This window comes from Rana temporaria, chromosome 4, assembly GCF_905171775.1.
Source record: "Rana temporaria chromosome 4, aRanTem1.1, whole genome shotgun sequence".
Taxonomy (NCBI): domain Eukaryota; kingdom Metazoa; phylum Chordata; class Amphibia; order Anura; family Ranidae; genus Rana; species Rana temporaria.
Genome location: NC_053492.1, coordinates 40335659 through 40356116, shown reverse-complemented (window position 1 = coordinate 40356116; position 20458 = coordinate 40335659). Strand labels below are relative to the sequence as shown.

The 20458-nt window shown below is 40.8% G+C and overlaps 1 protein-coding gene across 2 annotated transcripts in view; it reads left to right on the top strand.

Moving 5' to 3' along the window:
- LOC120936160 (cytochrome P450 2K6-like) overlaps positions 1-20458 on the top strand; it is a 55815-nt gene that overhangs the window by 29774 nt on the left and 5583 nt on the right. The window contains exons 5-9 of one of the 2 annotated variants that reach the window (XM_040348307.1): positions 3450-3610; positions 8372-8548; positions 15947-16088; positions 17871-18055; positions 19097-19285. In XM_040348307.1, the coding sequence (XP_040204241.1) occupies positions 3450-3610; positions 8372-8548; positions 15947-16088; positions 17871-18055; positions 19097-19243 (812 nt within the window). In that variant the 3' untranslated portion in view covers positions 19244-19285. The remainder of the gene's footprint in view (positions 1-3449; positions 3611-8371; positions 8549-15946; positions 16089-17870; positions 18056-19096; positions 19286-20458) is intronic. The other variant, XM_040348306.1, reaches the window with a different exon arrangement.

The following is a 20458-nucleotide window of genomic DNA, read 5'->3' as shown; positions in this document are numbered from 1 at the left end:
GATATTTATGGATTTATTTTTATTTTTTTACTAGTAATGGCGTCGATCAGCAATTTTATTTTAACAGGACTGTGACATTTCGGTGGACAAATCGGACACCTAACTGATACTATTTTGGGGACCAGTGACACTAATACAGTGATCATGCTTTAAACAATTTGCACTGTCACTGTACTAATGACACTGGCGGGGAAGGGGTTAACATCATGGGCGATCAAAGGGTTAAATGTGCTCCCAGGAAGTGCTTTCTAACTGTGATGCTTTGACTAGGGGAAGGCAGAGATCTGTGTTCCTGCTTAGCAGAAACACAAGATCTCCATCTTCCCCTCTCACAGAACGGCTGTCTGCCTTGTTTAAATAGGCAGACTGCTGTTCTGCCTCTCCTGAGAATGATTGCAGGGTGCCGGCGAACATCGGGTCCACCAGACCTGCTGATTGTCTCCCGCTGTGTTCAATCACAGCAGAAGTGGATCCCCGGCAGCGCCCCAGACCCAGTGAACAAAATCACTTAAAGGTAGGTGATTTTGCGCAGGAGGGCCACCCTGCTGCAGTATATCTGCGTGGGGCGGTCCAGAAAGGGTTAAAAGCATAGTCACATAATAATTCATTTTGATCCTCTCAATATACTGTAGTGCTAGTGAGTATTCTGTTTGCCAGATGCTGTCAGCATAAAAGGGAGAAGGAAACACTGGTGGGCAGGTCTGAGGAAGACCGCCTCAAAACGTGTTACCATGCCCAATACATACCCCTGAAGTCTGACATCATCCAAGAGGTTTCCACGCTGTCGGCCTTCTGCCAGTTCAGATCCTGTGTCTATGCTGTGAGTGGTTTCATGCTGGCTTGTTTAGAGCTTAGACCTCGGGTACATTCCTGCATCTCTTGGGTCCACAGATGGCAGCCAAAATCCTACATGATATACAGTACATTTGACCATTCTACTAAATGTGAGTGGATATTATTCTTTTATAATACATGTATTTTGTATTCTGCACTTAGAAGTGTCCTCTTGTTTTTCATTTATTGCAAACAGTTTAATAATGGCCGTTTGCTCTTTGTAGCTGTGCCTGTCCCACTGTCAGCTTTAATCCTTGCACAATGAACAGTTAAAGGAGTTGTAAATAAAACATTTTTTTTTGCTGAAATTACTGTTTACAGGGTATAGAGACCATTAGCCAGATTCACGTAGAGCAGCGTATGTTTAAGCGGGCGTAGCGCATCTCATATGCGCTACGCCGACGTAACATAGAGAGGCAAGTACAGTATTCACAAAGCACTTGCTCCCTAAGTTACGGCGGCGTAGCGTAAATGGGCCACCGTAAGCCCGCGTAATTCAAAGTAGGCTGGTAGTGGGCGTGTTGTATTGAAATGAATCGTGACCCCATGTGAATGCATGGCCGAACGAACGGCGCATACGCACGCATGCTCAGAATCACGTTGCAAATACTCCCTACGATACAACGTCACAATGCGTACGACGTGAAACCTCACTTACGCCCAGCCCTATTCACGTACGACTTATGTAAACAACGTAAAATCCGACGGCACTTCCGACGTCCATACCCTAAATGACTTAGACCAGCTACGTTCGTGAATCTGCGTATCTAGCTCATTTACATATTCAACACGTAAATCAACGGAAGCGCCTCTTGCGGCTAGCGGAAATATGCACCTAAGATACGACGGCATAGGAGACTTACGTCGGTCGTATCTTGGCCAAATTCAGGCGTATCTGGTTTCCAGAATATGCTTAAAGATACGACGGCGCACATTCGGACTTGCGACGGCGTATCTACTGATACGCCGTCGTAAGTCTCTCTGAATCTGGCTAATAATAGTTAACTGATTCCTTTTAAAAAGGATTAAAAATAGATTAAAATCAATCATATAATGTACCTGTAGTTTCAGTTTCGTTTTTGCATGTTGTTTCCCGCCTCTGCTGTACAGAGCCAATACAGGGCAGTGATGGTTTGGAAAACTAAACTGATTGGTGCTGAGGGGTTTTAGATAGGGTTGTCCCGATACCACTTTTTTAGGACCGAGTACAAGTACCGATACTTTTTTTCAAGTAGTCGCCGATACCGAATACTGATACTTTTTTTTAATGTCATGTGACCGTTTTCAAACCACAATACAGACCAAAGATATTTTCTTTAGAATTATGAAGAACTGGTACATCATGGTGTGGGGCTGTTTTTTAGCATACGGTACTGGAAAACTACATATCATTAAAGGAGTGATCACTGTCAGTGCAGCTCATCGGTGCCAGTGCCCAAAAGTGCAGCTAGCCAGTGCCACCTATCAGTGCAGATCAGTGCCCATTAGTGCATCAGTGCAAGGAGGCAGCTTATTAGTGCATCTCATCAGTGCCACCTATCAGTGCCATCCATTTATGAGTGCCATTCAATCAATGCCAGTGACATCCAATGGTGCCATCCAATTTGTGTTCGATGTCACAAAAAAAAAAAAAGTATTCTATTTTGGTTTCGGGAGTATTTGCGCGAGTACGAGTACTCGCGCAAATACTCGGTATCGGTCCCGATACCGATACTGGTATCGGTATCTGGACAACCCTAGTTTTAGACACACAGTAATCACACCTACTTGATTAGTGACCACAGAGAGAAAGCTCCATGTACTGTGGTCATCAGGAAACAGACAACCAGGAAGTGTGGAGATCAGAGAAGAATTACAGCAACTTGAGAGAAAAAACGAACAATGAGGACATGAAAACAGCACTGCATTAAGGTAAAGGAAGCTATTAAGATAAAAAAAAAAATCTTTTACAAACCCTTTAACCACAGCTTTGACTTTGGCAATATGATTCTTGGTATACTAGGCTCGCTGATGGGCTTTCACACAAATCTCATCAGGTCTTTGTTTGCAATCCACACTATAACTACATAGTTGCCAACATTTTTAAAAAATTTCCAGGGACACTTTGCAGCACAGCTATTAATTAATTACCACACTCACTTCCCCGAAGCTCCACCCACTCTGCATAATCTTCGCCTGGCGAAGATTATGCGTAGTGGGTGGAGCTTCGGGGAAGTGAGTGTGGTAATTAATTAATAGCTGTGCTGCAAAGTGTCCCTGGACAAATGTTGGCAACTATGTAACTATTAGCTTGCAGTGATGGACAACCTTGGCACCCCAGGTGTTTTTGGAACTACATTTCCCTTGTTGCTCGTGCACTCGCCAGTGTAGTTGAGCATCATGGGAAATGTAGTTCCAAAACATCTGGGGTGCCAAGGTTCACCATCACTAAGCTATGGCAGTGTCCTCACAGCTAGTGCACCTGTGATTAGTTCATGTTGCTTGATCAGATGCAGAATTCTCTCTGCCAGCACTGTGGACCAGGCTACACTTTTTTTCCATTTCTTCAGTGTGAATTTTGTTCCATGTTGCTATGAAATCACGTTTTATTTATTTATAATTTTTTTTTGAAACAGGTAAACCTTTCGATATTCTGACCGATCTTAATGCTGCAGTGGCCAATATAATCATCTCCATACTACTTGGTCATCGATTCAATTATGATGACCCCATTATACTGAGACTCATGGGTATGATTAATGAAAACATACAGCTTATGAGTTCCAGTGCGATAATGGTAAGTTTCTTACGTGTGTGTGTGGGTGAGATGTGTTATGAATTTGATGCTTGGTCACCACTGGACATTTTCTAAAAGACTATCAACGATCCAAGAAAAATTACTGCCAAACATGCCATACCTGAAAAAGTTGTGCAATTTTATTAACCACTAGCTGAACACCCGGCGTTGCCCGGTATTCCTATCTTAACCTTTTGGGGAGGAAAATCATAGTAATATAAATATACCCATCTTTTATATAAGGGTGTAGGTAAGGGTTAATTTAACTGTCATATATTTTTATTTGGCATATAAGTAATATGTGTACCAGGTATTATTGAAATATCTCCAGGCGTACAGAAGTTATGTGGGAACATACATTTCCCATTGATTTGCATGGGACTTTAAACAAAAACCCTGATCCTCATAAATGGGGGTAGTTAAGGGATAAATTAACTATCCTATAGTTTAAGTGGACATATAAGTAACATGTGACCAAGTGTTATCGAAATATGTACAGCCGTTTGGAAGTTATGAAGTAACATGTATTTCCCATAGAGTTGAATGGGACTTTAAAGAAAAACCCCGACCATGGCAAATGGGGGTGGTTAAGGGTTAAACCACCTATCATATGTTTGTTGCTGACATATAAGTAACATGTGTGCCAAGTTTCATGTTAATATCTTTAGCCGTTTGGACGTGATGCTGGAACATACATACATACATACATACATACATACATACATACATACACACACACACACACACACGTTGAGTTTTATATATATAGATTTAAGACCCAGACCATTATGCAGGTTACAAACAAAATTGGCATCCTTTTTTCCCCACAAATAGAGCTTTCTTTTGGTGGTATTTGATCACCTCTGCGGTTTTTATTTTTTGCGCTATAAACAAAAATAGAGCGACAATTTTGAAAAAAATTCAATATTTTTAACTTTTTGCTATAATAAATATCCCGAAAAAAGATATATAAAAAAATGTTTTCCTCAGTTTACGCCGATACGTATTCTTCTACCTATTTTTGGTAAAAAAAAGTGTTTATCGATTGGTTTGCGCAAAATTTATAGCGTTTACAAAATAGGGGATAGTTTTATGGCATTTTTATTAATATTTTTTTTTCACTACTAATGGTGGTGATCAGCGTTTTTTTCATGACTGCGACATTATGGCGGACACATCGGACAATTTTGACACATTTTTGGGACCATTGTCATTTTCACAGTGAAAAGTGCTATAAAAATGCATTGTTTACTGTGAAAATGACAATTGCAGTTTAGGAGTTAACCACTGGGGGGCACTGTAGGGGTTAAGTGTGACCTCATATGTGTTTCTAACTGTAGGGGGACGGGGCTGGACGTGTGGCGTCAATGATCGTATTTTCCCATATCAGGGAACAGACGATTACTGACATTGCCACAATGAAGAACGGGGAAGGTGTGTTTACACTCACCTCTCCCCGTTCTTCAGCTCATGACCCCACGACCGGGCTCTTAAAGAGGACGTACAGGTACATGCCTGTGCCCAGCCATACCCTTCTGCCGACGTATATCGGCGTGAAGGGGACCTTAAGTGGTTAAAGAGTTTTTCCAAAACATTTTTTTAAAAATCTTTTATGGGCAGGGCTAAAGGAGATTGATTTAACCCCTATCAAGTTTATTTCACTCACTATTTTTCCTTAAAGCGGAGTTCCGGCCACAATTTCACTTTTTAAATATAAATACCCCTGTAATACACAAGCTTAATGTATTCTAGTAAAGTTAGTCTGTAAACTAAGGTCCGTTTTGTTAGGTTGTTACAGCATTTAGACACTTTATAAAATAGAAATTGACTGGGGCCATCTTAAGTGTGGGCATCATGAAGCCAGACTGTATGATTTCCTGGATTTCAGCCTTGCAGATCTAGCACATGCTCAGTGCTGCACAAGCAGTGTCAGATCAGGTTTTAGCACCTGTGCTGTCCAAGTCACATGATTCTTTGAGACTGGGGAGTGCACAGACTCCTGGAAAGTTACACCCACTACATTCCCAGGAGTCTGTGCGGTGTAGGTTAGGAAGCATTAAGCACCTAGGTGCAGGAAGTGGGAAGATTAACTATTCTACCTAGCAACAACACTTTGAAGGCATCTAAAAAAAAAAAAAAAAATTGTAAAGGACTAATGACATTTTTTTAAAACTACTGATGTAATGTTATATTTATGGGTGGAACTCCACTTTAATTGGATTTCCCTTCACTTCCTAAATCAGTCTTTTAAAATTGGGAATTTTCCATCACTTATTGAACATCACCAAGAGAGTGAATCTCACCAATGATAAAGAGCTGATGTTATAGATGAAATACATTTTTACCTTAAAGTGGAGTTCTGACCACATTTTTTAGTTAAATTTTTTAATTGATCCTAACATAATTCATTATTAAATAAAAAAAAAAACGATTAAACAATGTTAATAATGGATTTTGCCAAAATATAAATGTAATACTCACAAGTTTGTCCCTCTTGTTGTGACCATTGCCATCTTAATTGTGGGCAAGTGAAGCCCAATCGATAACTCTTCCTGGGTAAGCGTAGGAGAGGTGCATGTTGGGTAACCTCTCAATCTCGCGCATGCGCGATTCACCGGCAGCCGTAGCGCCGATTGTTTCTAAAGTTGTCAAAACAACATAGATTAACACATCTCAACGCTGTGATCCACCTTAAATTGTGTAATTTCCTGTTAGTACTGCCCACAGACTCCTGGGAAATGATGACACATCATTTCCCAGGAGCACAGGCGAGGGAGGAAGCCAACCAGGAAGTGGCAGATTAGGAGGACTACATAGCAACAGGGCGTTTCTGGTAAGAATAAAAAAAAGGAGTCTGATTATTAAAAAAAAAAAAAATCAGGGTGGAACTCTGCTTTAAACATGTTCTTCAGGAGCAAAAAAAAAAGCATATAAATATACTATTATTGCAAAAGTAGTGGTGACTTCATCACTGTGCTGTACATAGTCTATGCAGAGAGCAGAGCAGCAGGAGGGGCCCAGCAGGACCATCCACTACAGGCTGCCTGCAGAAAACGACAGGAGGGGGCAGAGACAAGACCAGTCTCCCTGCATAAGGAGAGAGAGCAGCAGTGATCGGTCTTTAGGTAAAGTCTCATACTGGATTTCTGTGCAGATCTGAAAGAAATACACAAAGCACACCAAGACTGAAGAAATAATACATGCGCCTCTCATATTTAGCCAATATTTTCTTATCCTGGAATTTAGCTTTGAGCTATACTGTATTTTTTTGCAATAGAAATGTAACCTTGCAGTCATTGAACTAAGCAGCTGCCCTTTACCTGCATTAGCATGATTCGCAGAGTTGGAGGGTTATGATACTTTAAATGCTTGGACATTTAGACAATGCCATCTAATGTATGGCTGTTATGATTTTAACTAATGATAAATAATACAATATGGACTTTTCATTGTTTGTATCAACGAGCTTAGGTGTGTTTGGATCCGAGTCCAAACCCACCAGACTGAAGCCACTAGGAAGCTGTCACTGTACTAAGCCAATCATTTGCATGTATATAAGGACAGTACATTTCTCTGCTAAGGTTGGTTTGGACTAGGAACTGAGCATGACTGTGCTCATCCATCCGTATTTGCAAGGTGCAGATCATTTGTTTGATGCTATACAAAAAGTTAGTTGAAGATATCGAGTTTGTGACAAGTGGAGCAGTGCATTTCGTTGGATAAGCAACAATGCCCTACCGCCTGGACCATTGAGCACGTTTCTTATCATTGTAGCTCTAGCAGGTTTATTTTTAGTAGTGTTGAATGTCACAGTAATATTCTGAGATAGTAGCAGATATTGAGAACAAGCTCCAGAAAGAAAACTGGAGGCAAAAATCAGGGCTAATGCCTCGTACACACGATCAGTTTTCCCGACAAGAAAAGTGTGATGTGAGCTTTTTGTCAGGAATTCCGACCATGTGTACACTCCATCACACTTTTTCTGTGAGAATTCCTGCCAAGAAAAGATTGAGAGCAGGATCTCAATTTTCATGACAGGACAAATTCCTATCGGGAATCGCGGTCGTCTGTATGCAATTATGACGGAAAAAAAAAACAAAAACATGCATGCTCAGAATCAAGCAGAAGAGCCGAACTGCCTATTGAACTTCATGGATCTCGGCTCGTCATACGTGTTGTACGTCACCGCGTTCTTGATGTTCGGAATTTCACACAAGATTTGTGTGACCGTGTGTATGCAAGACAAGTTTCAGCTGTTTTCCCGCTGAAAAAAAAACGCGGTTTTCCTGTCGGAAAAACTGATCGTGTATACAAGGCATTAGAGTTTTTCATGGCATCATCGACTGTCTTCCCAAAAAAAATAAAAAAACACACCATCTTTCTTATGCCCTGTACACATGATCTGAAATTCTGACAGCAAAAGTCAGACGTGAGCTTTTGAATGGAAACTCCGACCGTGTGTATGCTCCATCGGACTTTTGCTGTCAGAATTTGATGCATGCTCGGAAGCATTGAACTTCATTTTCTCAGCTCGTCATAGTGTTGTACGTCACCGCGTTCAGAGAAGTTCAGAGATTTTTTGTGTGACCGTGTGTATGCAAGCCAAGCTTGAGCGAAATTCCGTCTAAAAAATCATCCAAGGTTTTTCAGACGGAAAATCTGATTGTGTGTACGCGGCATTAGAGTCATCCTTCACAGTCTGTCAAAGTTCAAGTATATTTTGAATTATACACCTATATGTATTTTTTTTTCTTTTTAAAGCTATACAATGTTATTCCAACTGTGTTAGACCTGCTACCAGGACCTCACCAAAAACTTTTTGAAAATATGTGGCAGTTGCAAAACTTCATAAGAGAAACATTTACTAAACAGAAGAAAAATTTAGATGTAAATGACCAGAGGAATCTTATTGATGCATTCCTGGTGAAGCAACAAGAGGTAAGCATTACATTTCATTAGAGATTCATTGAATGATCTGCTGTATTTGATATCCAGCATGGATTTTCTTAAATAAAGTAAAAAAAAAAAATTCTTATAAATCACAATTAAAGCAGGTATTTGTAAGATGTGTTTTATATAGCCTTGCTGTTGTGTAATACAGTGGTCATCAACCCTGTCCTCAGGGCCCACTAACAGGCCAGGTTTTATGTATTACCTTGGGGAGATGCAGACTAGAATATTGCAATCACTGAGCAGCAAATTATATCACCTGTGATGTATTTCAGTTATTTTGCAAACCTGGCCTCTTAGTCAGCCTCGAGAACAGGGTTGATGACCACTATTGTAATAGGTTTTTCTGTAGATAGTGTTAACACAATTATTTTTTAATAGTTTGCTTATGTGTACATTGTTAGAGGCCACTTTACCCCAAACTTTTGTATTAAACCAGAGAGGTCACCTATCATGGTGATGGCCTAATACAAATGTGCAGGAGGTTGGAGCGCTGGTCTGGGCTAGACTTTAACAAACCCGGGAGTGCTCAGACTTGTAGATTAAAAGGTTGTGAGATATGAGGGCCCTATAGGCAAGGATTGAACATATGTTCAGGCTCCTCTAGGTGCATATACAGCATTCATTGATTCACATAGATGTTTGTTTTCTGACAGCTGTACTTTAACTAGAGTTTTTAAAATTATTAAAATCAGTAAACTTTGACATGCTTACAGCTGAAAATATAGAACTTCAAGAGCCTCATAAAGAAAGTTACAGAGTAAAAAGATAAGATTAAGCCAATTAAAAAAGAATAGAATAGTTAACTTCAAAAATGATAATGACGATCTAGACTTTATGGATCCAGTAGTCAACTAAAGTAGTCCTTAAGAAATGTCACACAGTCTGGCCTATAAGAGCAATAACTAGAAAATGCTTTTCTTGCAGAAAATGTGTGGGAATGCTGAATTGCTAAGCCCACACCAAAGCCATTCACCATAACCACTATACTATCTTTAGGACATACAAGCAGTGTTCCTTCAGTACTTATAAAGCCTCCCTTTGATCATTAATTCCCACACCTAATGAGTGAGAGAACCCTTCAAATAAGCCTTAATAAATCCACAACAGTACATGCTATTGAAACAGCGACTTCACCGTAAGAGACACACAGCCTTTAAAAATGTGGGCATGTCAGCGATTTAAAAAAGAAGTTCACTGTGCGTTTCACTGGGAAATCTGAATAATTTTATATAGGACAGTCAATGGAAGAAAGTGTAGAATACTTGTCATTTGGAAGCTCAACCAGCCAAAAGTAAAAGGCGTATCACAAAACTGGGCACATTGCCTGAAACTAGACAAAAATACCTACGTTTTGATGTATGAATGTATATGACAAGTAGATCTTGTGGGCGTGAAAGCAATTTATAGAGAAGGAACAAAGATCATTTTTTTAAAGCTCTGTGCTTTAGCGATGACATCATCCACTCTAACCAGCCCCATAGACACTCTGTTTAATCAATAAAATTTCCTGAAATGATCACTAAACTTAAACAGGTTTTTCACAAAAACTGTAAAAGATATCAAAATATATAGCCGGGTAGCTGAATATTTTGTGAACATTTTAAAGTTTGTTTGGCGTCTGTAGATGAAAGTATGAAGGAGCTGAAACTTTTGGTAGCGGAACAAGATTTTAAGGATTTGAAGCATGCTCTCATTGACTTAAATGTTAAAAAAAGTGTCTGAAAGCTTAATATTTTAAAAAGTCTAAATAGTAGAAAAAAAGTTGAAGTCCCATCATTAGCTGAAAGAGCTGAACATTTTAAAAGTTGAATGGTCCTATTAGCTGAAAGTATGCAGAAGTTACGCAGAGCCAAAAAACGTATGGAATAAAATTAAAATTAAGAATAATAAAAAACGAATAACAATACTGGGAATGCTATTGAGCATTCCCACTAATTAAGAATAATAAAAAACGAATAACAATACTGGGAATGCTATTGAGCATTCCCACTAATAAAAGATCTACAAAAGAACATCAAAAGTACTTATGTGTCTATAAGTACAAAGACCAGAATTATCCAGGCTATAGTGTTTTTATCATGGATGTGAGGAAAATGCTAGATGCAAATAAAGAAGCAATGCTGAAAAAAATAAAATATATAATAGAAGTCATTGTTGTGACGAAACGGCGTAGGGAGGAGCGGCGTGCTGACGCCACCACAAGTTGTACCACGCTGTCTATCCGGAAGGACGAGCGGATAGCAGAGCCGGCCGGCTACAGCAGATATTTACACACACTTTTTATCTGCATTCATGTGAGTGTATCTACTTTTAACCACTTAAAGACCTCAGGTGTTTTTCAGATTTGGTGTTTGCAAGACTAAAACATTTTTTTCTGCTAGAAAATTACTTAAAACCCCCAAACATTATATATTTTTTTTTTCTAACACCCTAGAGAATAAAATGGCGGTCATTGCAATACTTTTTGTCACACCGTATTTGCGCAGCAGTCTTACAAGCGCACTTTTTTTTGGAAAAAAATCACTTTTTTGAATTAAAAAATAAGACAACAATAAATTTGGCCCAATTTTTTTATATATTGTGAAAGATAATGTTACGCCGAGTAAAATGATACCCAACATGTCACGCTTTAAAATTGCGCCCGCTCGTGGCATGGCGTCAAACTTTTACCCTTAAAAATCTAGATAGGCGACGTTTAAAAAATTCTATAAGTTGCATTTTTTGAGCTACAGAGTAGCTCTAGGGCTATAATTATTGCTCTCGCTCTAACGATCGCGGCGATACCTCACTTGTGTGATTTGAACACCGTTTTCATATGCGGGCGCTACTCACGTATGCGTTCGCTTCTGCGCGCGAGCTCGTCAGGACGGGGCGCTTTAAAAAAAAATTTTTTTTGTTTTCTTATTTAATTTTATTGATTTTATTATTTTTTACACTAAAATATAAAAAAAAAAAAAAATGATCACTTTTATTCCTATTACAAGGAATGTAAACATCCCTTGTAATAGAAAAAAGCATGACAGGTCCTCTTAAATATGAGATCTGGGGTCAAAAAGACCTCAGATCTCATATTTAGGCTTAAATGCAAAAAAAAAAAAAAAAAAAGGAAAATTTGTCATTTAAAAAAATGACAGAAAAAAATTGACGTACATATACAGTGGGGGGTCCTTAAGTGGTTAAACATTAAAACTTTTTAGACGTTATTACGCTATATCAGTGTTTTCCTTCTGGGTCATGCATATGGAGGAATGACGATCTGACAATTAAGGATATGGAGATACAGACAGAGTGACAGGATTCCTGGAGTTCTTGGGCTGGCTTGTTTGATTACATGCGTTGTTGATCTCGTTAGAGGTACAATCATTTCGGTAAGCAGTTAGAACATAAGTGGTGGAGGCTACTCTCATCAGTCTTACTGATTCACAAGATCTCTTCTGGACCTCTCAACACCCATTTGGACAGTCTTTTGTTATCTCTGTCACATCCCTTTTTGAACTTTTGGGATTTATCTATCCATACGAACTTTTTATTATTTCACTTGTGTATAAGTTATTGATTTTACACTGGTGTTTTGTGCACTATATACAGCATATTGTTTATCTATGTTGATTTAAGTTCACATCATTATATATGCAGCGCAGCTTTCCCCTTTTTTCTATTTGCTATTTATGTTTATATCTGACATATTAGCTGCAGCAGCATTTTTATTCATTTATTCCCACATTGTGATTCACTGTTCACGTACATTCAGACCTGTGCAGTATTTTTTCCAAGGCTTTAATGTAATGTCTGGTCCCTGCAATATGGATAAAAATCATTGAGAAAAATAGCACAGACACAGACAGTACACACACCATGTAGCTTTAGGTGCACACTGCAGAGGACACAGGCAGTACACACCAAGTAGCTTCAGGTGCACACTGCAGAGGACACAGGCAGTACACACCACGTAGCTTTAGGTGCACACTGCAGAGGACACATGCAGTACACACCACGTAGCTTTAGGTGCACACTGCAGAGGACACAGGCAGTACACACCACGTAGCTTTATGCCGCGTACAGACGGTCGTTTTTTGTGATGAAAAAAAACGCCGTTTTAAAAAACGTCATTTAAAATGATCGTGTGTGGGCAAAACGTCGTTTTATATCTTCAAAAAAACGACAAAAAAAAAATTCGAACATGCTTGAATTTTTTGTGTCGTTTTTCAAAACGTTGTTTTTTGTTTCACAGAAATTGACCGTGTGTAGCAAAAAACGAAGTTTAAAACGACGTTTTTAAACCCGCGCATGCCCAGAAGCTAGTTATGAAGCGAGCTTCAATGGAAAAAAGTGGTGAAAGTAACCTCGCTTTGCTAGAGCATTGTGAAAAAACGATGGTGTGTAGGCAACGTCGTTTTTGAAAATGAAGTTTCAAAAACGTTGTTTTATTTCATGATTTAAAACGTAGTTTTTTTTCATCACAAAAAACGTCCGTCTGTACGCGGAATTAGGTGCACACTGCAGAGGACACAGGCAGTACACCACATGAGAATACTGCAGCTAGCACAATCACCTGCCTGCCAGTAAATTAGGAAGTGCGGATCTAACTATACTAAACAGTGTATAAATATATATACAACAACTGGGATGCATATCTATCCTCTACACACTGTAACTTTAACTGACTAGCCTGCCTGCCTGCCTGCCTGCTCTATCTACCTACTAAAAATGACACTCTCTCTGTCTTCTCTCTCTTAACCACTGCAACACACTACACAAGGCCGACCTGCAGGCGGCCTTTTATAGTGTGGGACGTGTCCTAAACCCCCTGAGCCATAATTGGCCAAAGCCACCCTGGCTTTGGCCAATTATGGCTCTCTGTTTTTGCAAGCTGTGATTGGCCAAGCAGGCGGGTCATAGTGCATGCTTGGCCAATCATCAGCCAGCAATGCACTGCAATGCCGCAGTGAATTATGGGCCGTGAAACGCCACTCAAATTTGGAGCGAACGGCCCAAAACTTTTGTAATTCGACGAACGATCGAACAAACGATGTTCGAGTCGAACATGAGTTCGACTCAAATACGAAGCTCATCCCTAATACTGTATATGGACACACCATTTTTATACTTTTGGCTCTGTATGCCACTAGACCAAATGAATTTGAAGTGAATACTTTCAGCTTTAATTCAAAGGGTTGAACATAAATATTAAGTACACATTTTAAGAACTGTAACCATTTATATACGCAGTCCCCCACATTTTCAGAGGCTTACATTTAATTGGACAAATAAATATATTCATAAATAAAATGTTGATTTTTTAAATATTTTGTTGAGAATCCTTTACTGGCAATTCATTTCCTGAAGACTGGATCCCATGGACATTACTAAAGACTAGGTTTCCTGCTTTCTGATGCTTTTCCGGGCTCTAACTGCAGCTGTCTTCAGCTGTTTTTTGTTTGTGGTCTTTCTGCCTTTTACTTTTGCCTTCAGCAAGTGAAATGCTCAATTGGGTTGAGATCAGGTGATTGACTGGGCCATTGCAGAATATTCCACTTATTTTCCTTCAAAAGCTCCTGTGTTGCTTTTGCATTGTGTTTTAGATCATTGTCCATCTGTACTGTGACCACCGTCCAATCAACTTTGTTGCATTTGGCTGAATCTGGACTGACAGTATATCTCTAAACACTGCAGAATTCATCTGGCTGCTTCTGTTTTCTGTCACATAATCAATAAACACCAATGACCCAGTGCCATTGGAAGCCATGCATGCCCATGCCATCACACTGTCTTCACCATGTTTTACAGATGATGTTGTGTGTTTTGGATCATGAGCTGTTTGTCAGGAGCCATGAATCAGACTGAGACAGAAGTGCAGTAAAAATCACACTTTAATAAAATGGTATGTAGCGCTACCCCCTCAGGAGCCGCTGGTTAGATTGGGATGGCGTGTTATGTTACCTCTGTGATGTGTCTAGGGATGATGACGATGATGATGAGCAATGACGGAATGTCCAAACAGCAGGATGTCATTTTCTGTGCTTTTATTACTTGCCCAACATGGCAAACAATCAACTTGAGGTAGATAGAGAAAGGTTGGTGAAAGGAGAAATTTGCAGATTTAGGCCTATGGATAACGGAAGCAGTCCTGCCTCCAATGGGACTTTAACTCACGTCACCACGACCTGGCAGCCGGAGTATCACTTGGAACTTTTGAGAAGGAACAAGTCTCTGCCACCGACTTGGCTCTAACAGAATTAGAATTAGGAGTGGAACCTCTGCCACAGGCCCTCTACTCAGGAACGTAGACAATAGAGCGAATCCTCTCAATGAATATAAATTTGCCTGAATCTCCCTCAGGTAGACTTCTTGGTTTTGGGGTCACCGACTGACAAGTTGCAGCATACAACCCCTCAGTGTCCGGTCACCCAGATCCCAGATGGATTGTCTAAGCCCTGTTGGATCACCTGCCTCCGGGCTCACCTCAAACCGACTCCCCACCGAACAGCACAACTCCCTTGGGATCTCCTTCATAGAATGTGGGGACCCAGTAAGTCACTGAGGCCCCTTTGCAGCTTCAGTTGCTCCTGGCCATGAGGGCCCAGAACTGGGAACTCCACGTAGCACGTGCGCCCCAGCCTGGTAGGCCATCTCGCCGGGGCCCGTGATGTGCTCACACCCTAAAGGTGGGTGCCGCACCTGGAACCAGGAATGAGCGAAGAACCCCACAAAATGGCGTCTGCCCAAGAAATACCCTCCCCCAGCATGCCCCGCGAGGGAAACACTCCTCTGATTGGCTGCTGGAGTAAGGCGCCTCCGCAAGGACTCCTCTGGCGCCACCTGCTATCCAGAGATGCAAATGTATCTCTGGAACGCAAAATGGAACCACAGAACAGCCCAGCTTGGCACAAACCCAATTTACACAAATCAACATGGATGAGAGCAAAGTAACTCTCTCATCCCCCTCTAAATTTAACATAGCACCTGTACTGAAAGTACACAGGCGCTACAGGTACAAACAGTGCAAATGTACTCAAAACATAGCCAGGGTTTGATAACCAGAGCAGGTAGTCAGAGAAAGACAGTAAAACAGGAATACAGAGATCAGCGTAGTCAGAGGCAGCAAACAGGATCAGGAACCAGAAGGAAAATAGCCAGGAAAAAGTCTTTAACACAGAAGAGAGTATCTGGATATGTTGACCAAGGCGAAGGCACAGGAGATCTGATGCAAGCAGCTTAAATAGCCACTAGGCTGATTGACAAGCAGGATATGATCATCAGGTGAGTCACTGTGGAATGAAGAGTATTGGCAATTAAAGCTGAGCAGCCTGAGCTCTGAGAAGCAGAAACTAATCATGCCTATAAAAACACACTACATTCATTATTAATTTTACTTTTTACTAGGGAAAATCAGAATCCTCAGGGTATTTTCACAGTGATAACTTAATTGCTCTGGTGAATGATCTTTTTGCTGCTGGAATGGAGACAACCACCACCACTATGAGATGGGCAATATTGCTAATGATGAAATATCCAGAAATACAAAGTAAGATTTCAAGTTTTTAATTAACAGATTGTGTTATTTCATTGTAATAAAAGCCCATCACTGGGCAAAAACTACCCCCCCTCCATCCACCCTCTCGCCCATTCAGCTGTACTGTTTTTTCTTTTTCTTACTTTGTAAACCAAGCTTTGCTCATCTAAGTGCGTTGTCTCAGTCAGCAAAGGTCTCCTTGTGCTGACATTGATATAGACGTTCCCTGGCACAATTCCAGGGCATAACCTATCCTGCCTCTGAACCAAATTCATGGCAAAGTAAGTCTGTAGACTTTAGACAATATTTCAGACCACAGACCTCCATGCCTGCCAACCCACAAAGAGGCCAAACTTTATTGGTATCACAGCTTTATAGACAAAGTGACATAAGCAAGCATCATCATATGGGTACATCTGATTCGCTAACCCACATAGTCTTCTCTCGTTACATCCCCTCCTTGCCACAAGGCTTTACACTCACGGGGGCCATCTTTCTTTGGTCGATGGGAGGGGGGACGAGTAGCAGCTGATTAGGAGTAGTAGAAGGGGGGGTTGGAGTAGTAGTTAAAAGACATCTGTTTTCAGTTTTACTTCCGTGCTGAGATTTAACTCTATAATGACTCTATTCAAGGAAAACAATACTAGCGTAATACACACACATATATATATATATATATATATATATATATATATATATATATATATATATATATGTGTGTGTGTGTATATATATACACACACACACACATAAAGGTTCATTTTTTATTAGATCAATTGATTGCTGTAAGCTAGAGCATTTAAATATCACTTACATCGTTTTTCCTTTTGACCTCCAAAATACAGTAATCCAGGTTTGAAAATGCCATTTCCTGTCTCTCCTCTTCTTGCTTTCCTCCAGCATCTGAGCCGTTTTGCATGGTGGAAAGCAGAATGTGCTCACCCCCTCCCTATGACTACAGCCCTGCGTGAAGATGCTCTCTTATCCCTCACAGGCATGGAGGCTAAGCCTAATAGGAACTGTAGTTCCCATTAGGCCATGATGTAGCATGAATGAATGCGCACCGCAAACCAGGAAGTCAGTGAGAATAATGATTCAGGAGTGATGGAGGTGAATAAAACAGCTCGATTTCAACAGGTATCAAACTAGTTATAATGCAAAACATTACTTTTTACTTTATCAGCTACTTTCAGACTTTAATTTAAGAGGAAAATATTTTTGTCTTTACAACCCCTTTAAAAGCTGATGTCAGGGCTCCCCTGACCCCACTCCTAACTAATCCCTGGTATTAAAAGAAATCAAATTGTTTACTCATCTAAATCTATAATCACGTGATGCTCAAGTCCTGAGACTTCTTTTTTCTGTGGTCTACAGGACAAAGGTCTTTCTTCCCACGTCCCCATCACTGCCTGTGTGACCTGGACACTTAATATTGGCTGTCTAGGGGTGGGGTCTTCATAGGATCCAGGATAGGAATAGGAATCCCTGTGGTAACATCAGAGTAAGGGGACTGTTAGGGAGTGGCTGGCATGGACACCTTTGCAGAGCTGAATTAGCAATCTCCCACACCCTTAAAACTGCGCAGCAAGGGAGCTGAACGATGAATGAGGCAAGTGAAACATGATTTAGAAGGTATGAAAAATAAAGTGCAAGATGTGTGACAGAATTGTGAGAAAGGCGTTCATTTTTGTCTGCAGATGGGCTGAAAAATTCCAATTGTATCACATATACATGTCTATATTTGTCCAGTTAATACCATTTATTCTCATGTAAACAGTATTTATTCCTTGGCAGAGAAAGTTCAAAATGAAATTGATAGCATTATCGGCACGGCTCAACCTCAAGTAGAGCATAGGAAAAAAATGCCGTATACCGATGCCGTAATTCATGAGATCCAGAGGTTTGGTGATATTGCACCAAATGGGATGCCACATGAAACGATTCAAGATGTCACATTTAGAGGATATTTCATTCCAAAGGTGAATACTTTATTTCTTACTTTATTTCTCAACGTTTAATAGTTGTTTATGTAATAGTGTTGTGCCGGTTATATCTACAGCAACTCTCAGGCCAAGAGTTTCTCATGACAAAATATAAAGTTCCAAAGTGGAAGGTAGCAGAATAAAGATAATTCAGTGAAGAATTCACATATACATGTATTCAAAGAAATTACTTGTAACAGTTAGTTGTGAGATGGTATAATGCTATACGTTTTGCAAGTAGGAATTGGTCCCCGTTTCAGTGAGGCCCCTTTTCTTGGTGGGTATGATGGGTGGAGTTAGTTAAGTCCTATATATTCTGGAGCTGGAAAAGGCTATCTCTAATATACGGATATATAAGCCTATACCCTGAGGTAGTGAACCTTTTGGGGTAGGCCCATAACAGCCATTTGGAAAACCCATATATGGGGGAACTACAGTGAGGATAATGAAAGGGTTGTGTGACCATTCTGTTTTAGTGTTGAATCTATACTGTTCAGAATTTCTGATGCTGGGCCTGAAGCAGTGGAAGTGAAAGTCATGTTTTAAAGAACTGTTAATTATGCATCCACCTGTCAGGGAAGGCTTGCCCATGTTGCAGATAATGCTTCCAGGCCCAAATATATGCACATGCGCAGGCCTGGAATTGGCCGAATAGATATGCACAGACGTGTGCAAGTGCATGTGCGCATACCTAGGTGCACACCTCTTAACAATACAGGTGCCAGACAGCCTATTTAAAGAAGGCTACTGCACTGGCTAGTTGTTGTTTGGTCTACAGTGTTCGGTGTGCTTATTCCTAATGCCTGTGTCTAACTTCTGATCCTGACTAGGCTTGCTCCTGACCATGTCTGTCTGCTACCAGTCCTGACCTTAGCTCATCTCCAGATTCTGCCTTCTGTTCTTGTTCGATCTGCTTCTCCATTTCTGAGATTAGCCTGTGACTTGACTACTCGTCTGTCTGCTGTTTTTTACTGGATCTACCTGCTTGTTTACAACCCAGCTTGTCTGACCCTACATCCTTCTTATCCTACCTGCTAGAGCTCCTTCAGTCCAGAATGCTCTCACTCGGTGCCCATTTCCTGCTGTGCATCCATAGCCTGTCACCAGCCAAGTACTTCATCTGCCTGCCTGCTGCCAACATCTGTCTGCTGTCTGCTGCTTTTGTTTCTCATTGCCCTCCAGTGACGTGTCAGCTACCACCAGCACAGACATCTGGACTAATCACAGGTACAAGAGCTGGGAATGAGGGATGTGGGCAACACCTCTGTTTAAGAAGAATTAACTTTTTACTCCGATAACCTAACATATCTGTAAGTTTCAGCAATACATTATTCGTGAATAAAGATACTGGGCTGGATTCAAGAAGCAAATTGCGCCTGTGTAACCATAGTTACACAGCGCAATTGCTTACCTGCCCCGGCGTAATGAATGCTCCTGATTCAGGAACCTCGTTACGCCGACTGCAGCCCAAGATATGCACGGCATAAGGCTCTTATGCCCGCATATCTTAGGCTGCATTCTTGCGATGGCCGCTAGGTGGCGTTCCCGTTGTGCTCAGCATATAGTATGCAAATTGCATACTAACGCCGATTCACATCATTAGCGGAGCCCTGCGTACGCAGTTTACGTCGTTTCCGTACGGACGCCATTCACGTTCACTTTGAAGCAAATGACGTCCTTGCGACGTCATTTGCCGCAATGCACGTCGGGAAAGTTTCCCGACGGAGCATGCGCTCTACGATCGGCGCGGGAACGCGCCTAATTTAAATGATTCCCGCCCCCTATGGGATCATTTAAATTGTGCGCACTTACGCCAGGCATTTTGCCGGCGCGCCCACGCAATTTACGGAGCTACTGCTCCGTGAATCAAGGGCAGCGCAGTAAATTTGCGGGGGCGCAGGGCAAAAACGTTGCCCTGCGCCTCCGTAAAAAAAGCGAAAATCTACCTGAATCCAGCCCACTGTAACTTGTTTTGGTACAAGTGGCTTCAGCCAAGGGCTCTAGGCATAGTGTAAACAGCAGAGGGGATAATGGACAATACTGTTCAGTATCATTATACAGAGTGAAGCTGGAGGGTAGGGCATATGGGATTTTGACCTGTGAGGTTGGTGTGGAATAAAGTGCTTGAATTGCATTGCAAAACAGGTGTAGGGGATTTGTTCACAATATTTATAAGATATATGGTCAGTCTAGTGTTATCCCTCTCCTTTTAGACTGAATTTAGTAGAATAATTGGTCTATAGTTAGCTGTAAAAGCCAAGTCCTTCCCTGGTTTAGGTATGATTGAAATATAGGAATGCAGAAATTGTGGATAGGAATTGCCCTTTAAAGTAACATTAAAGCTTTGTTTTATTTTTGTTTTTTCATTTGTTTTTTTGCATTAAAATAAAAAATATGGTC